At 40.2% G+C, this 15,391-nt stretch overlaps 3 protein-coding genes across 3 annotated transcripts in view; 2 read left to right on the top strand and 1 right to left on the bottom strand.

Annotated features, from left to right (window-relative positions):
• The window catches only part of LOC117777400 (hemicentin-1-like), a 1,765,934-nt gene that overhangs the window by 259,345 nt on the left and 1,491,198 nt on the right, over positions 1–15,391 (top strand). The window lies entirely within an intron of this gene.
• si:ch211-231m23.4 (free fatty acid receptor 2) lies at positions 9,140–10,301 on the top strand. The gene has a single exon (XM_034612232.1). It carries the CDS (start codon positions 9,140–9,142, stop codon positions 10,061–10,063), a length of 924 nt encoding a protein of 307 aa, XP_034468123.1. The 3' UTR covers positions 10,064–10,301.
• lim2.5 (lens intrinsic membrane protein 2.5) lies at positions 10,369–14,456 on the bottom strand. The gene is made up of 5 exons (XM_034612256.1): positions 14,298–14,456; positions 12,709–12,921; positions 11,264–11,413; positions 10,896–11,030; positions 10,369–10,478 (listed from the first exon to the last, which is right to left on the bottom strand). Exons 2-5 carry the CDS (start codon positions 12,884–12,886, stop codon positions 10,417–10,419), a joined length of 525 nt encoding a protein of 174 aa, XP_034468147.1. The 5' UTR covers positions 12,887–12,921; positions 14,298–14,456; the 3' UTR covers positions 10,369–10,416.

Here is a 15,391-nt window from a genome sequence, read left to right on the forward strand (position 1 = left end):
CTTCTTCCTCTTTCTACTCAACTCTCCGAGAGGAGCCCACCTCTCTGTCTGCTCAACTTCACTGGAGGAGAGGTGCAGCTTGCAGCTCACCTCACCAGGGAAACCTCCTCCCAATCCAAGCTCTACCAACCTTCAAGCAGGCCTGACTGGAGCAGCTGCTAAAACCTTCCAAAAGGCAGCGCCGCGAGTGCCTGCCTTAGAACTTCAGCAAAAGAGCTGCATCGTACAGCAGAACCACAAAAACAGGAGCCACAAAACCAGCAAGACGACTTCACTGGACTTCAAACACCACATCAACCCTTTTCCCCTTTTCATGGACGGGTAACACAACTGGGCTTAATAATTATACTAGGCTAAGCAAAGACTGTTTATTCGATTCCGTGTGATGTTTATAAGTTTGATGTGTTGCTGTGATATTTTGGTTATAAGTTATTTCAAAGTTAATGTTAGTTATGTTATTATCTTCACAGTCTTTCTTTGCATGCAACTAGCTACTTTCTCTAACTTGGCACCAACACAAACACACGCATATCTCCCCACACATCTCTCTGACCCCTGCCGCATGTCATATACCTTCCAAAGGGGGGGGGGGGGGGTCCCGTTATCTAAATAGTGGCCTGCCGCCATTTTGAAAGCACACTCACACACGCATACTCACATACACATCTGTATATAGTAAGTACACCTTTAGTAATTTGTGTTTTTATACTTTATTATCTTCATAATAAATGTTTTTCTGTCACAAATGTTGTTTTAATGAATGTTGAACAAGTGTGAATTTTGCCAATCTCTACATTGTCAAGAACTCTATATCCTTCAACTTTGCTAACTATCTATATGGTAATTTTATTTATAGTTATTAATTTAATTGTTACTCAGAGTTCCAAATTTGTAGACAATCAATAAATTGGCTATCTTTTCCCTTCCTTTGAAGAGTGGTGCCCCGAGGTAACTTTCATCAATTAAAGTTATTATTTAATATTAATATTTGTAATATTAATGTTTAATATTTATTTTCATAACCAATTTATTGAATGCCGAAAGGCACAACATTTAATGGTGTCATGTTTAATGTATCAATTGCACAACAACTATCAGCAAGAAACAGTTATTACAGTGAAGTTGACTGCACCTGTGTATTGGACCCATCCCAGTATGTAGGACCAGGAAAAGCGACAGTCTGTAATACAAAGGTCATTTCAGGTGAAGTTCACACTGTGCACCAATAGTTTCTGCAACAGGCCGACTGGACTGTTACTGTACATGATATTCAAATTCACCACAAAACACATCATTCATGCCCGATGTGATATTTGGGTACTGTGTAAATTTATTCTGTTGAAGAAGAGATACCTGCAAAAATAATACAATCCCATCCTCTACTTCTGTACTTCTGTGTTTGTACACAGAGGTCGTCATGAGAGCTTCTGGACAGAGTAATCAAACCAACCACAATAAAATCCACTAATAACAACATGTGTTTTGTTTTTATACCCCCTGCGGCACAAATCACAGATATGTAAATTTCCTCAGCCAACCACACAAAACGTTAATCAGAAAATGACTTGGGAACATCAACTCACACACAACTAACAATTCTGTGAGAGATGCTGATACAACTGCAGCTTTGTCTTATGAACTGTGTAGCTTTTGAGTGTGATGACGACAACAACAACAACAGGATCTGAGGCAAAGTCGACCAGGACGAAAGATTATTGGAAACTTTGCTGATGACCTTGGGTTACTCGAGGCTTACCTGGACCGGGTGGTGGAGATCTTGGCAGACAGAGAACAGATGGACTCGGTGAAGAATGAAGATGCCCTTCAGTCGGTGCTGAAGAGGTTCCAGGTGGCAGGACAAAAAGTGAAGGGAGAGAATGCAAAGAAAGCCGAGGGGCACAAGTTATGTAACGTTTTATGAGGGAGGCCAGGGCTCCTTCTTTAGCTCGGAGACATATTGTGCTCAAAAAAATCGAAACATTACCAACGCTGTTCATTACTATTTACTACTTTTACAGAAAGTCATAAATATGAAGCCATATGTACATTGTTTGATGAAATGTAATCAATAAAAAGTGAGTCTGCAATTAATTTACTGATGTAATCTTCCTGTTACTGATGTAATCTTCATTTATTCCTCAATGCAGAGCTGATTTGGTGAATTGTACCAGAAGCACAGACAATCAGCAATCCTCAGTAGATCCCCATTAATCACACAGACATCAACCTGCTGAGGAAGATCCCGGATACGATAGAAAGCTCTGGATCAGCTGTTAAACAGGCCTCATGGTGGGACTGATTTCTCAGCAACAACAAGACAGAAGAGAAGCCTCTAAACACCTGAAAACATAAACTCCATCTGTCATCATGTAAGATTTAAGAACAGAAACAGTAATTGAACAATGGAGAGCACTGGGTGATGAAACCTTTTACTGCACAAGTGTATTGCATTGATGTGCAATACATGAACTGCTGATCTGAGGATATCTTCTTCTGCTGCTGCTTCATACAATAAGCTCCTTGTCGTAGTTGCAGCCTAAGAGCAGTATTGACTTGAATTACATGCTCAGAACTGTTTGTGTCGGCCGTGTTTATTCCCTTTTGCAGTGAAACTGATGCTAATGTAGACAGTGCTATCAGGAAGCGAAACCAATATTGATGACACGGAACTGCAGAGAGAGATGTCCTTAATCGATTCTCTATGTGGAAAATAATCTGTGTATTTTAAATTATTGCGTAGGCGTAAATAAGAATAAATGTAGACCCATGGCCTGATGAAATCCAAAACTAATTATCATGTTTAAAGTTTATGTCATGGGAGGAGGTTCTTTATTAACACGTATGAAAGTCAAAATGAACCTGCTGTTTTGCATACATTAGTAACAGTACAGAAGAGTACAGCTTCGACTCACAGCTTTGCAGGTATTGCTTATATCAGCTCATCTTTGAAAGCACGAGGCACAGCAAGTAAAAAACATAGAGCTCAACATTTTCAAAACGTTGTTTATTAGGTAAGTACATTTTTTATTTACCATATCAACCATTTTTCCACATCTGGTGTTTGGAGTCTGAGATTGAAAGCTTGGCTCATTTGTTTTACAGTTTTTCTGTATTGATTTTATAATGTTTGTTTACTTAATTCATTATTGTATAAAAAAAGAAAATGACACATAAAGATAGAGCTTTAATTTCTAGATTTGCAGTATATATTCAAGAAGTAGCCTTTCATAGGGTATAACCTTTTAAACGCAATGATGGTTGTTAGTACATACTATAGTCTTGTTAATCTGTAAAATGTACGACATGACAGCTCCCAGAAGTGAAGCCAAATCACCTTGATTGTTACCTGGTGGGTGAACCAAGCTAAAAAGTCAAAGTACACATCGATTACATTTTGCTCACAGATGAGGTTTGTTCAAGTGTTTGTGCAACTTTTTGCGGTAAGTTGGGTTTTAACTCATAATTGATTCTCAACTACTAGAACACCTGTGTCGGCAGAACTTCGATACCGCTGCTCTTTACCACAATCACCACTGCGCAGACTTTGCCGTCAAAAGTGAGGTCAAAAGCGTAAGATGGCAGCCCCCATATGAGGCATAATTTAGTTTCAGTTTAAATCAGTAATAAATTATTGTACATTTTTATATGCAGCCTATCATTCCTACATTTTGATTGATGTTTGTTCACTTCCTTTGGTTCAGGTCCGTAGACAATGGTGAGCAGCGAGGTGATTCTCTCGGTGTACATAATTACCTTCGTGATTGGCTTCCCAGCCAACCTCCTGGCTCTCTATGCCTTCAGTGTCAAGATCCATGTCAAGGCAAATCCAACAGACATCCTGCTACTCAATCTGACCGTCTCCGACCTGCTCTTCTTGATCATCCTTCCTCTCAAGATGTACGAGGCCACGTCGTCAGGCATGACGTGGAATCTGCCACGCTTCCTGTGCTCCCTCACCGCCTTCACCTTCTTCTCCACCATCTACACCAGCTCCTTGTTGCTGATGGCTGTCAGTCTGGTTCGCTACATTGCACTCGCTTTCCCTATCACCTATCATCGGCTAAACAAACCTGTGTATGCAGTAGTGATGAGTGCAGTCATTTGGCTGATCTCCTCAGCAAACTGCAGTATCACTATCATCACCCAGCACCACCCATCCCTGGCCAGCGAAACCCCTGATGGCCATGCTTGCTATAAGAACTTTACGAAGAAGCAGCTGGATGTCCTCCTCCCGATACGTTTGGAGGTTTTCATTGTTCTCTGCCTTGTACCTCTTGTAATCTGTGTTTACTGCTACGTGCAATGCATCTTGATCGTGTACAGCCGCCCCAGGATATCCCGCATGCAGAAGCAGAAAGCCATCGGTATGGCCTTGGGGACTCTAGCCGTGTTCCTCATTTGCGTGCTACCATACAATATCTCTCATTTAGTGGGTTTCATTGAGGGTAAGAGCCCAGAATGGAGGTACTATGTTTTGCTGCTTAGCACCTTCAACACCTGCGTTGATCCCATCATCTTCTACTTTTCTTCCTCTAGCTTCCACTGCAACAGTAAAAAGTCAATTTTCAGGAAACGCAGACTCATTGTTCCAGAGTTACAAACACCGGGCACAGGCTCTAACCCAGGGTAAAATACACTGTCCAGCTTTAATGTTATAATTGTACTGTATATTATTCCATTCATTATCCATCTATTACCTCTACCGCTTATCCTGGAGCCAATCCTCCCCAACATTGAGCAAGAAGTACCAAATGCTTCAGAAGTTGTTTTAACTTGAGCTTAAATTTCACATTTATTTTATCTTTATAAAACAACGTCTTAAAAAGTGTGATCTGATCCTGTTGAAAGTGACTGTGTTGCTTTTGAAAAACAATGTAGAGCCTTTAAAAAAAAAATGCAGAAACATTATATTTGCATTTGCAAAATTCCAAATTTTATTATTTCACAGTAAGTTCTCTATTTTTTAATGGGAATTCAAATCATTTGCGCCCCTGACACAGTAGTTTGTGTTTACTTTAACGCGGGCCAGCCACTCTTCGGCACTCATGCATTCTGTAGGCACACATGTAGAATATACCTGCAACAAAAAACAAAACAAAAGTCAGAAATAAAGTGATGTGCCACAAAGGCATTTTCTTCAGCACACAGATATGTCAAGTACAAGATAGTGGCACAATAACAAGTTATAGACAGAAAATATATTTTTTAAAGGAAAAGATTTCTTTTTTCTCATAGTTATCCAGTATATCTGAAGCTTATTGTGTGAGTTTGATAATATGTGTTTCTATTGAGACTATATCGAGGGGTATTTTCAACAGCCTCTTTAACAATTGTTATGAATAAAGCTTTGGGAAAATGACAGAAATATATGTGACAGCAGTTTATTTTTTTACTTTATCATTTGTTTCTCATGAACAGACAGAGTTGTAATATTCAAGGAGGATTTCAAACTGATTTAGTTGACTCTGTTGGGACCTGGTATTTGTGAACTACAGTTGGGCCTACATGTGTAGTCAAACCCTCGCCACACGTTCTTTGTTCTGGAGACGAACCAGAGCCTCCAGAACTCAGTCTCCCAGGGTGCTTCAACTTCACACCGAGGTGTGAAAACTGACCGGGGACACAAGTTTCAACAACTATGGGTCACTCTGGGCCCCATGACCCATGAGGTCACCAGGCCAATATAAGCCCAGTTCTCCCCCCTTCTTCCTGTTTCTCCTCAACTCTCCAAGAGGAGCCCACCTCTCTGTCTGCTCAACTTCAAAGGAGGAGAGGTGCAGCTTGCAGCTCACCTCACCAGGGAAACCTCCTCCCAATCCAAGCTCTACCAACCTTCAAGCAGGCCTGACTGGAGCAGACTGCTAAAACCTTCCAAAAGGCAGCGCCGCGAGTGCCTGCCTAAGAACTTCAGCAAAAGAGCTGCATCGTACAGCAGAACCACAAAAACAGGAGCCACAAAACCAGCAAGACGACTTCACTGGACTTCAAACAGCACATCATCCTTTTTTCCCATTTCATGGACGGGTAACACAACTGGGCTTAATAATTATACTAGGCTAAGCAAAGACTGTTTATTCGATTCCGTGTGATTTTTATAAGTTTGATTTGTGTTGCTGTGATATTTTGGTTATAAGTTATTTCAAAGTTAATGTTATGTTATTATCTTCACAGTCTTTCTTTGCATGCAACTAGCTACTTTCTCTAACTTGGCACCAACACAAACACACGCATATCTCCCCACACATCTCTCTCACCCCTGCCGCATGTCGTATACCTTCCAAAGGGGGGGGGGTCCCATTATCTAAATAGTGGCCTGCCGCCATTTTGAAAGCACACTCACACACACAGACACACACACGCATACTCACATACACATCTGTATATAGTAAGTACACCTTTAGTAATTTGTGTTTTTATACTTTATTATCTTCATAATAAATGCTTTTCTTTCACAAATGTTGTTTTAATGAATGTTGCACAAGTGTAAATTTTGCCAACCTCTACACTGTCAAGAACTCTATATCCTTCAACTTTGCTAACTATCTATATGGTAATTTTGTTTATAGTTATGAATAAATTGTTACTCAGAGTTCCAAATTTGTAGACAATCAATAAATTGGCTATCTTTTCCCTTCCTTTGAAGGGTGGTGCCCTGAGGTAACTTTAATCAATTACATTTATTATTTAATATTCATATTTTTTTATATTAATGTTCAATATTCATTTTCATAACCAAAGTTATTGAATGCCGAAAGGCACAACATTTAATGGTGTCACGTTTAATGTATCAATTGCACAACAACTATCAGCAAGAAACAGTTATTACAGTGAAGTTGACTGCACCTGTGTATTGGACCCATCCCAGTATGTAGGACCAGGAAAAGCGACAGTCTGTAATACAAAGGTCATTTCAGGTGAAGTTCACACTGTGCACCAATAGTTTCTGCAACAGGCCGACTGGACTGTTACTGTACATGATATTCAAATTCACCACAAAACACGTCATTCATGCCCGATGTGATATTTGGGTACTGTGTAAATTTATTCTGTTGAAGAAGAGATACCTGCAAAAATAATACAAGCCCATCCTCCACTTCTGTACTTTTGTGTTTGTACACAGAGGTCGTCATGAGAGCTTCTGGACAGAGTAATCAAACCAACCACAATAAAATCCACTAATAACAACATGTGTTTTGTTTTTATACCCCCTGCGGCACAAATCACAGATATGTAAATTTCCTCAGCCAACCACACAAAACATTAATCAGAAAATGACCTGGGAACATCAACTCACAAACAACTAACAATTCTGTGAGAGATGCTGATACAACTGCAGCTTTGTCTTATGAACTGTGTAGCTTTTGAGTATGACGACGACAACAACAACAACAGGATCTGAGGCAAAGTCGACCAGGACGAAAGATTATTGGAAACTTTGCTGATGACCTTGGGTTACTCGAGGCTTACCTGGACCGGGTGGGGGAGATCTTGGCAGACAGAGAACAGATGGACTCGGTGAAGAATGAAGATGCCCTTCAGTCGGTGCTGAAGAGGCTTCAGGTGGCAGGACAAAAAGTGAAGGGAGAGAATGCAAAGAAAGCTGAGGGGCACAAGTTATGTAACGTTTTATGAGGGAGGCCAGGGCTCCTTCTTTAGCTCGGAGACATATTGCGCTCAAAAAAATCTAAACATTACCAACGCTGTTCATTACTATTTACTACTTTTACAGAAAGTCATAAATATGTAGCCATATGTACATTGTTTGATGAAATGTAATCGATAAAAAGTGAGTTTGCAATTAATTTACTGATGTAATCTTCATTTATTCCTCAATGCAGAGCTGATTTGGTGAATTGTACCAGAAGCACAGACAATCAGCAATCCTCAGTAGATCCCCATTAATCACACAAACATCAACCTGTTGAGGAAGATCCCGGATACGATAGAAAGCTCTGGATCAGCTGTTAAACAGGCCTCATGGTGGGACTGATTTCTCAGTGACAACAAGACAGAAGAGAAGCCTCTAAACACCTGAAAACATAAACTCCATCTGTCATCAAGTAAGATTTAAGAACAGAAACAGTAATTGAACAATGGAGAGCACTGAGTGATGAAACCTTTTACTGCACAAGTGTATTGCATTGATGTGCAATACATGAACTGCTGATCTGAGGATATCTTCTTCTGCTGCTGCTTCATACAATAAGCTCCTTGTCGTAGTTGCAGCCTAAGAGCAGTATTGACTTGAATTACATGCTCAGAACAGTTTGAGTCGGCCGTGTTTATTCCCTGTTGCAGTGAAACTGATGCTAATGTAGACAGTGCTATCAGGAAGCGAAACCAATATTGATGACACGGAACTGCAGAGAGAGATGTCCTAAATCGATTCTCTATGTGGAAAAATAATCTGTTTATCTTAATTCATCGCGTAGGCGTAAATAAGAATAAATGCAGACCCATGGCCTGATGAAATCCAAACCTAATTATCATGTTTAGAGTTTATGTAATGGGAGGAGGTTCTTTATTAACACTTATGAACGTCAAAATGAACCTGCTGTTTTGCATTTTAGTAAAGATTAACCAACTGGTGTCGGCTCGTGGCACCATATACAGTAAAATAAATTTGACTCTGGGCTGGAGTGCGACTCACCTCTTTGCGGATATCATTTTATATCAGCTCATCTTTGAAAGCACGAGGCACAGCAAGAAAAAAAAAAAAATACAACTCTAGTTGTTTCTTCCTTGAAACCTTAACATTTCTAAAACGTCTTCTATTAGGTAAGTAGATGTATGTTTACCTTATCAACACATTTTTTGCATTTATTTACTTCTACTGAACATAGCATGCTAACCATCTAGGTCCAAGCCCGTCTCATAACTTTCTGTTAGCGAGTCACGCATCCAGTCAACCTGCAAGAAGTAGCTGTTCATGTTCTGTGAATAACCTTTTAAATGCAACTAGGAGCAATCGTCAACACCGTCCACACCTGGCAAGACACCATGTTCGGTGGCTGAGAAACGTACAAATAGCCCTTCAGTTTAAATAAGAAGTAAAGTATTTTACATTTTTATATGCAGCCTATCATTCCTACATTTTGATTGATGTTTGTTCACTTCCTTTGGTTCAGGTCCGTAGACAATGGTGAGCAGCGAGGTGATTCTCTCGGTGTACATAATTACCTTTGTGATTGGCTTCCCAGCCAACCTCCTGGCTCTCTATGCCTTCAGTGTCAAGATCCATGTCAAGGCAAATCCAACAGACATCCTGCTACTCAATCTGACCGTCTCCGACCTGCTCTTCTTGATCATCCTTCCTCTCAAGATGTACGAGGCCACGTCGTCAGGCATGACGTGGAATCTGCCTGACTTCCTGTGCTCCCTCACCTCCTTCATCTTCTTCTCCACCATCTACACCAGCTCCTTGTTACTGATGGCTGTCAGTCTGGTTCGCTACATTGCACTCGCCTTCCCTATCACCTATCATCGGCTGCACAAACCTGTGTATGCAGTAGTGATGGGGGCAGTCATTTGGCTGATCTCCTTAGCAAACTGCAGTATCACTATCATCACCGTGCACCACCCATCCCTGGCCAGCGAAACCCCTGATGACAATGTCCATGTTTGCTATGAGAACTTTACGGAGAAGCAGCTGGATGTCCTCCTCCCGATACGTTTGGAGTTTTTCATTGTTTTCTGCCTTGTACCTCTTGTAATCTGTGTTTACTGCTACGTGCAATGCATCTTGATCGTGTACAGCCGCCCCAGGATATCCCGCATACAGAAGCAGAAAGCCATCGGTATGGCCTTGGGGACTCTAGCCGTGTTCCTCATTTGCGTGCTACCATACAATATCTCTCATTTAGTGGGTTTCATTGAGGGTAAGAGCCCAGAATGGAGGTACTACGTTTTGCTGCTTAGCACCTTCAACACCTGCGTTGATCCCATCATCTTCTACTTTTCTTCCTCTAGCTTCCACTGCAACAGTAAAAAGTCAATTTTCAGGAAACGTAGACTCACTGTTTCAGAGTTACAAAGGCTGGGCACAGGCTCTAACCCAGGGTAAAAGACACTGTCCAGCTTTAATGATATTATTGTACTGTATATTATTCCATTTATTATCCATCTATTACCTCTACCGCTTATCCTGGAGCCAATCCCAGTCAACATTGGGCAAGAAGTACCATATGCTTCAGAAGTTGTTTTAACTCGAGCTTAAATTTCACATTTATTTATCTTTATAAAACAAGGTCTTAAAAAATCTGAAGTGTGATCTGATCCTGTTGAAAGTGACTGTGTTGCTTTCGAAAACAATGTAGACCCTTTTAATACAAAATAAAGAGACATTTTATTTGGATATGCAAATTTTTATGGGAATTGACATCATTTGCGCCCTTGACACAGTAGTTTGTGTTTACTTTAACGCGGGCCAGCCACTCTTCTGCACTCATGCATTCTGTAGGCACACATGTAGAATATACCTGCAACAAAAAACAATACAAAAGTCAGCACACAGATATGTCAAGAACAAGATAGTCGCACAGAATTTTTTTTTAAGACAGTGTTTCTTATTTTTTAGTTATCCAGTATATCTGAAGCTTATTGTGTGAGTTTGAAAATATATGTATATATTGAAAATATATCGAGTGCATTTTCAAAAGCCTCTTTTACAATTGTTGTGAATAAAGCTTTGGGGAAAAAAAGTGACATAAGTCAGTTATTTTTTTTATGTCATCGTTTGTTTTTCATGAACAGTGTTCCTTAGTTTGCGCTAACTGTGTTATAATTATATAAGAGTTCAAAGTGACTATTGACTATCAGCAAGAAACAGTAATTACAGTAAAGTTGACTTCATTTCACGTCGTTTCATTTTCTTTTTCCTGTTTATTGGAACAAACCTGCAAAGAAGGTCATGAGCAGCGCCACCCAACCTAGTATGTAGGACCAGGAAAAGCGCCAGTCACCAAAACGCTTTCCCAGGAAGTTCACCGTCACCCCGGTGTAAATGGCCATTGCAAGCAAAACGAAGAGAGCTGGCATTGTGGGCAGAGAGAGAAACTTATTAAAATGAGTTCCTGTAGCACAAGGGTCATTTCAGGTGAAGTTCACACTGTGCACCCATAGTTTCTGCAACAGGCCGACTGGACTGTTACTGTCCATGATATTCAAATTCACCACAAAACACGTCATTCATGCCCGATGTGATGTTGCAAAAAAAAAAAAAAACATTTTATGACAATATTTGGTTACTGCAACTCGGACTCACTGGACACAAAGAACATGATCCCAGCAGCAAATGAGCGGTTGAACCTCTCAAAGGCTGAGAAGTGGGCAAAGGAGAGGATTCCCGCAATGATGCCGGCAAAGCATGACATGGCAGAGAGGATCATGAAAGCACGGGTGGCATTCCAGTAGGCTGAGGAGGAGTAAGACGAGAAAAAGAGAACACTGTGAGGATAAGTGCAGGGAGAGGAATTCAAAAATTACAAACATTTTAATTCCAAAGTGAAAATCATGATGGGAATGAATCTGCCTCCTACACTGACCCCTTACACATGAACTCAGACATGTTGCTCCACATAACGTGTTACATTAACGTGTTACAATACGTTTCTGCATATTACCCTCTACTGTCCTCACTACCACACAGGATTCCAAATTTAGTTGCTTGAACCTTTATAATTGAGCCTACATGAGAATATTGCACTGTGTATTTATCTCTTTATTCAAAAGGTATTGTTAAATAATCACGAGGGATGTTAATAAAGTTAAAATAATATGACACACTTATTGGTCAATTCAATGACAAACCCACATGTTGAGAATCAGGATGTTGCATCTTATTTTATGAGTGAAATGCAAACTCTTAATTATTTACATATTTCTTATTAAGAGTACTCTTATAATGCAGTAATTTTGATAATAGTCACACATGTGACACTATGTTCTCCTTTACACTTGACATCCATTGCACTTCTGTCCGTCCTGGGAGAGGGATCCCTCACATGTGGCTCTCTCTGAGGTTTCTACGTTCTTTTTTCCCTGTTAAAAGGGTTTTTAAGTAGTTTTTCCTTACTCTTGTTGAGGGTTAAGGGCAGAGGATGTCACACCATGTTAAAGCCCTATGAGACAAATTGTGATTTGTGAATATGGGCTATACAAATAAAATTTGATTGATTGATTGATTGACTATAAAATTGATTAGTCATGAATTGTAATCACTTTTCCATTGTTTTCTGTTTTTTTGGTGAAACACCTCGACATCTATTAGATTACTGTTAACAGATTACCATGAAACCTGGTTCAGACATTCGTGAATTCTAATAATTCAAGTGAACTTTTCTCCAATTTGTCAAATTTTTTGGGGTTAAAGAAGAGATACCTGCAAACATAATACATGCCCATCCCCACCTCTGTACTTTTGTTCTTGTACTACTTGCTAGCTTAGCTAACTTTTAGCCTGATAACACGCTAAACTATGTTTGTAAACATGATAAAAATTCTAGTCTGCACGTTAGCATTGATATGTGACCATGTTAGCATGCTGCCACTAGCCTGTAGCTTAAAGCACCAGCATGCCTTAACCCACAAGAGTCACCTACAAATTATTGATGTACCTTTAAAGTAAGGGCGGAACATAATCATAATTGCATTCAGACGTGTTGTCCTGTAAGATCTGAGGGAATTCCAAGAAGGTATTTCACCACTTACCAATGCTGTCAGTCTGCATGTAGCACTTTCCAGACATGCAGTACCTCCACAGGCCCTGATGGGCGAAGCTGCCGGACAGACGGTACTGCATCCAGTAGTCTGTGGCTGTGGAGACCACCAGCAAGATGTTCCCCACGATGGCACAAAACAGGCCCCCTCCCATGAAGCTGTACATCATGAGTGACACTATGACAGCGGCTAAGGCTTTATGCACTGTTCAAAAAGAGAAAATAAGAAGTCTCAGTTGTGACCTTGTGGTAATGAAGCAAAAATAACTTGATTGAGCTTTAATTGTAATGTTTATTCAGAAGGAAAATGATGACGGAAACAGAAATGCTTTGATGCAAAGGCAGGAAAAGCCTGATGTATGTAGAGCTGCCACATGCATTCTGCTGTGATGATGGTAGCATGTGGCACAGGGGATATTGAGGGATTATCTTGGAGCTGCATGTAATAAATATCCGATGAAGGGAAGATCACCTGTTTCTATTCACGCAACATGGGCTGGGCTCTTAAGCCAGCATTCTGCCCAGCCCACAGCATCTTCATTATTATTTGACCTATAGGAAACAGTGTAGAATTTATACAACCACATTTCCCCAAAGACTGAAGCGACTCCGTCCTATGGACCATTTGTGAGAAGGTGAAGAATCAGATCAGCTACGAATACTGACTCTGAGAAACATTTACACTTCCTCTTTCTGCCTGCAGATACATGGGGTAGAGCTATAGTCTTTCTTTAGGCCTTTTGACACGTCACAGCAGGAAAAGCACACGTGTAAATAATGAAATTAATGACAGGGAATCTTGAATAGAGCAAAGCCTTGGTTAAAACTACGTGAAACACCAGAGACTTTCCTACTCACAATATTTCGACTATGCAGTTATCCACAAAACAAGGAGGCACATAGGTCGTCATGAGAGCTACTGGACAGAGTAATCAAACCAACCACAATAAAATCATGTGTTTTGTTTTTATACCCCCTGCGGCACAAATCCCAGATATGTAAATGTCCTCAGCCAACCACACAAAACGTCAGAAAAGGACCTGGGAACATCAACTCACACACAACTAATAATTCTGTGAGAGATGCTGGTGGCTGATACAACCGGAGCCTTGTGTTAGATATTGAATTGTTTCAAAGAAAAGACAATGGCAGAAGCAGATCTTTGGAAATTTTGTCCAAATCCTCGAAGATAAATCCTGTTTCCCTGTGTAGCGTTTGACGACAACAACAACAACAACAACAACAACGATGATGTGATGTAAACCACAGCAGCAGAAATCAAACATTAGAGACAACCACCATCCACACTCATGGGTGGAGAGTCAGAAAACCATATATTTATCACCACTCATGAATGGAACCTGGAAAATTGAAAAGAAAATCAACCACTTTTAACCAAAACACGAATGATTTGAACTAAAATCCTGAAAGCTTATCACTGTCCCATTGTGGAGACCCTCTCGGCCCACCTGTGCCACATGCACCCCCTGGTCAGCGTGATATCTACTTTGTTATTTTACTCCCTATTCTTTATCATCGATGTGGCATCAGCCATTCACAAAAGGGCCAGCATCATCTTACCTGAATTCCTCAGGATATATCAATCCTCTTAAGTGTCAGCCTTTCCTCAGGGAAAGAGTGAGAGAGAGAGAGAGTGCAAGCCGGGAGTGAGCGGAACGTCAAAGAGGAAGCCCTAGGCTGGATTCCAAAAAGTTATCCTCTCCACTTTTCTGTTGATGGAGGCAAAATCCTTTAAAACAATCAGCACAGAACAAATGCACTTGAGCTGCTGGGCCAAAGGCCACGTGACTCTTTCACACCGGACTGCATGGGAGTATTTTGGGGGGTCAGGGGCATAAGGGGAGGGGTGGTGGTGTTGGGGGATGGGGTAGGGTTCTGGGATGCGAGGCCGCCGCCGCAGCGCAGTGCTCGTCTGTTGTTCTCTCAGGCGTTCTGGAACTGTGGATGTGCAAAGGCATGCAGTACTGCTGTGGTCAATGGAACATGCTGAAATGCACACTTTCTTTCAGGGTGACACACACACACACACACACACACACACACACACACACACGCTTAGAGCAGACACATGACTACAGGGCTGCTTATTAAAATGAAACAGAGTTCACCATAAATATGTATAGATGGAAACATTGCAGCAATACTGCAGATAAAAATTGACACATACACTATTTACAATATGTAATAATTAGGTAACCATGTTAAATCTAATGGAAAAAGTCTATGATGTGTAGTTGAATACCTTTTATTTTGGTTCATTCATTTTTTGCCATGGATTTTGTGAAGCACTTTGTAACCTTGTTTGGATAAGTGCAATACAAATAAAGTTATATTATTTAAAACCAGCACCTAAAGATATAAATAAGCATTTTTGACCAGAATTCTAAATTTAACCTTTGTTTTATTGTAACTGTAACAGTAACATAAATCATTTATACCTTAAAATAAGTATACCTAAAATATTTAGTTAAGAAATTAAGATTATAGACGTGTTATATAATCCTGGTTCTAAAATACTTACCGATCACTGTGATCCTGATGTTAATTAATAATTGATAGTGAACTTATTTATTTTTGAGCTTTTAAAATGATTTGGCATTAATATATAGTATGTATACTAATATATATTCGTATATTCTCTAAGTCAGAGTCAA

The sequence above is a fragment of the Hippoglossus hippoglossus genome, chromosome 16 (genome assembly GCF_009819705.1).
Source record: "Hippoglossus hippoglossus isolate fHipHip1 chromosome 16, fHipHip1.pri, whole genome shotgun sequence".
NCBI classification, from domain to species: domain Eukaryota; kingdom Metazoa; phylum Chordata; class Actinopteri; order Pleuronectiformes; family Pleuronectidae; genus Hippoglossus; species Hippoglossus hippoglossus.

Coding starts and splice junctions, on each gene's coding strand:
- si:ch211-231m23.4 (XM_034612232.1), top strand. CDS start 9,140: ATGGTGAGCAGCGAGGTGATTCTCTCGGTGTACATAATTACCTTTGTG.
- lim2.5 (XM_034612256.1), bottom strand. CDS start 12,886: ATGATGTACAGCTTCATGGGAGGGGGCCTGTTTTGTGCCATCGTGGGG. Junction 11,414..12,708: donor CATGCAGACTGACAGCATTG/GTAAGTGGTGAA, acceptor ACTCCTCCTCAG/CCTACTGGAATGCCACCCGT. Junction 10,479..10,895: donor GCTCATGACCTTCTTTGCAG/GTTTGTTCCAAT, acceptor TTTTTGTTGCAG/GTATATTCTACATGTGTGCC.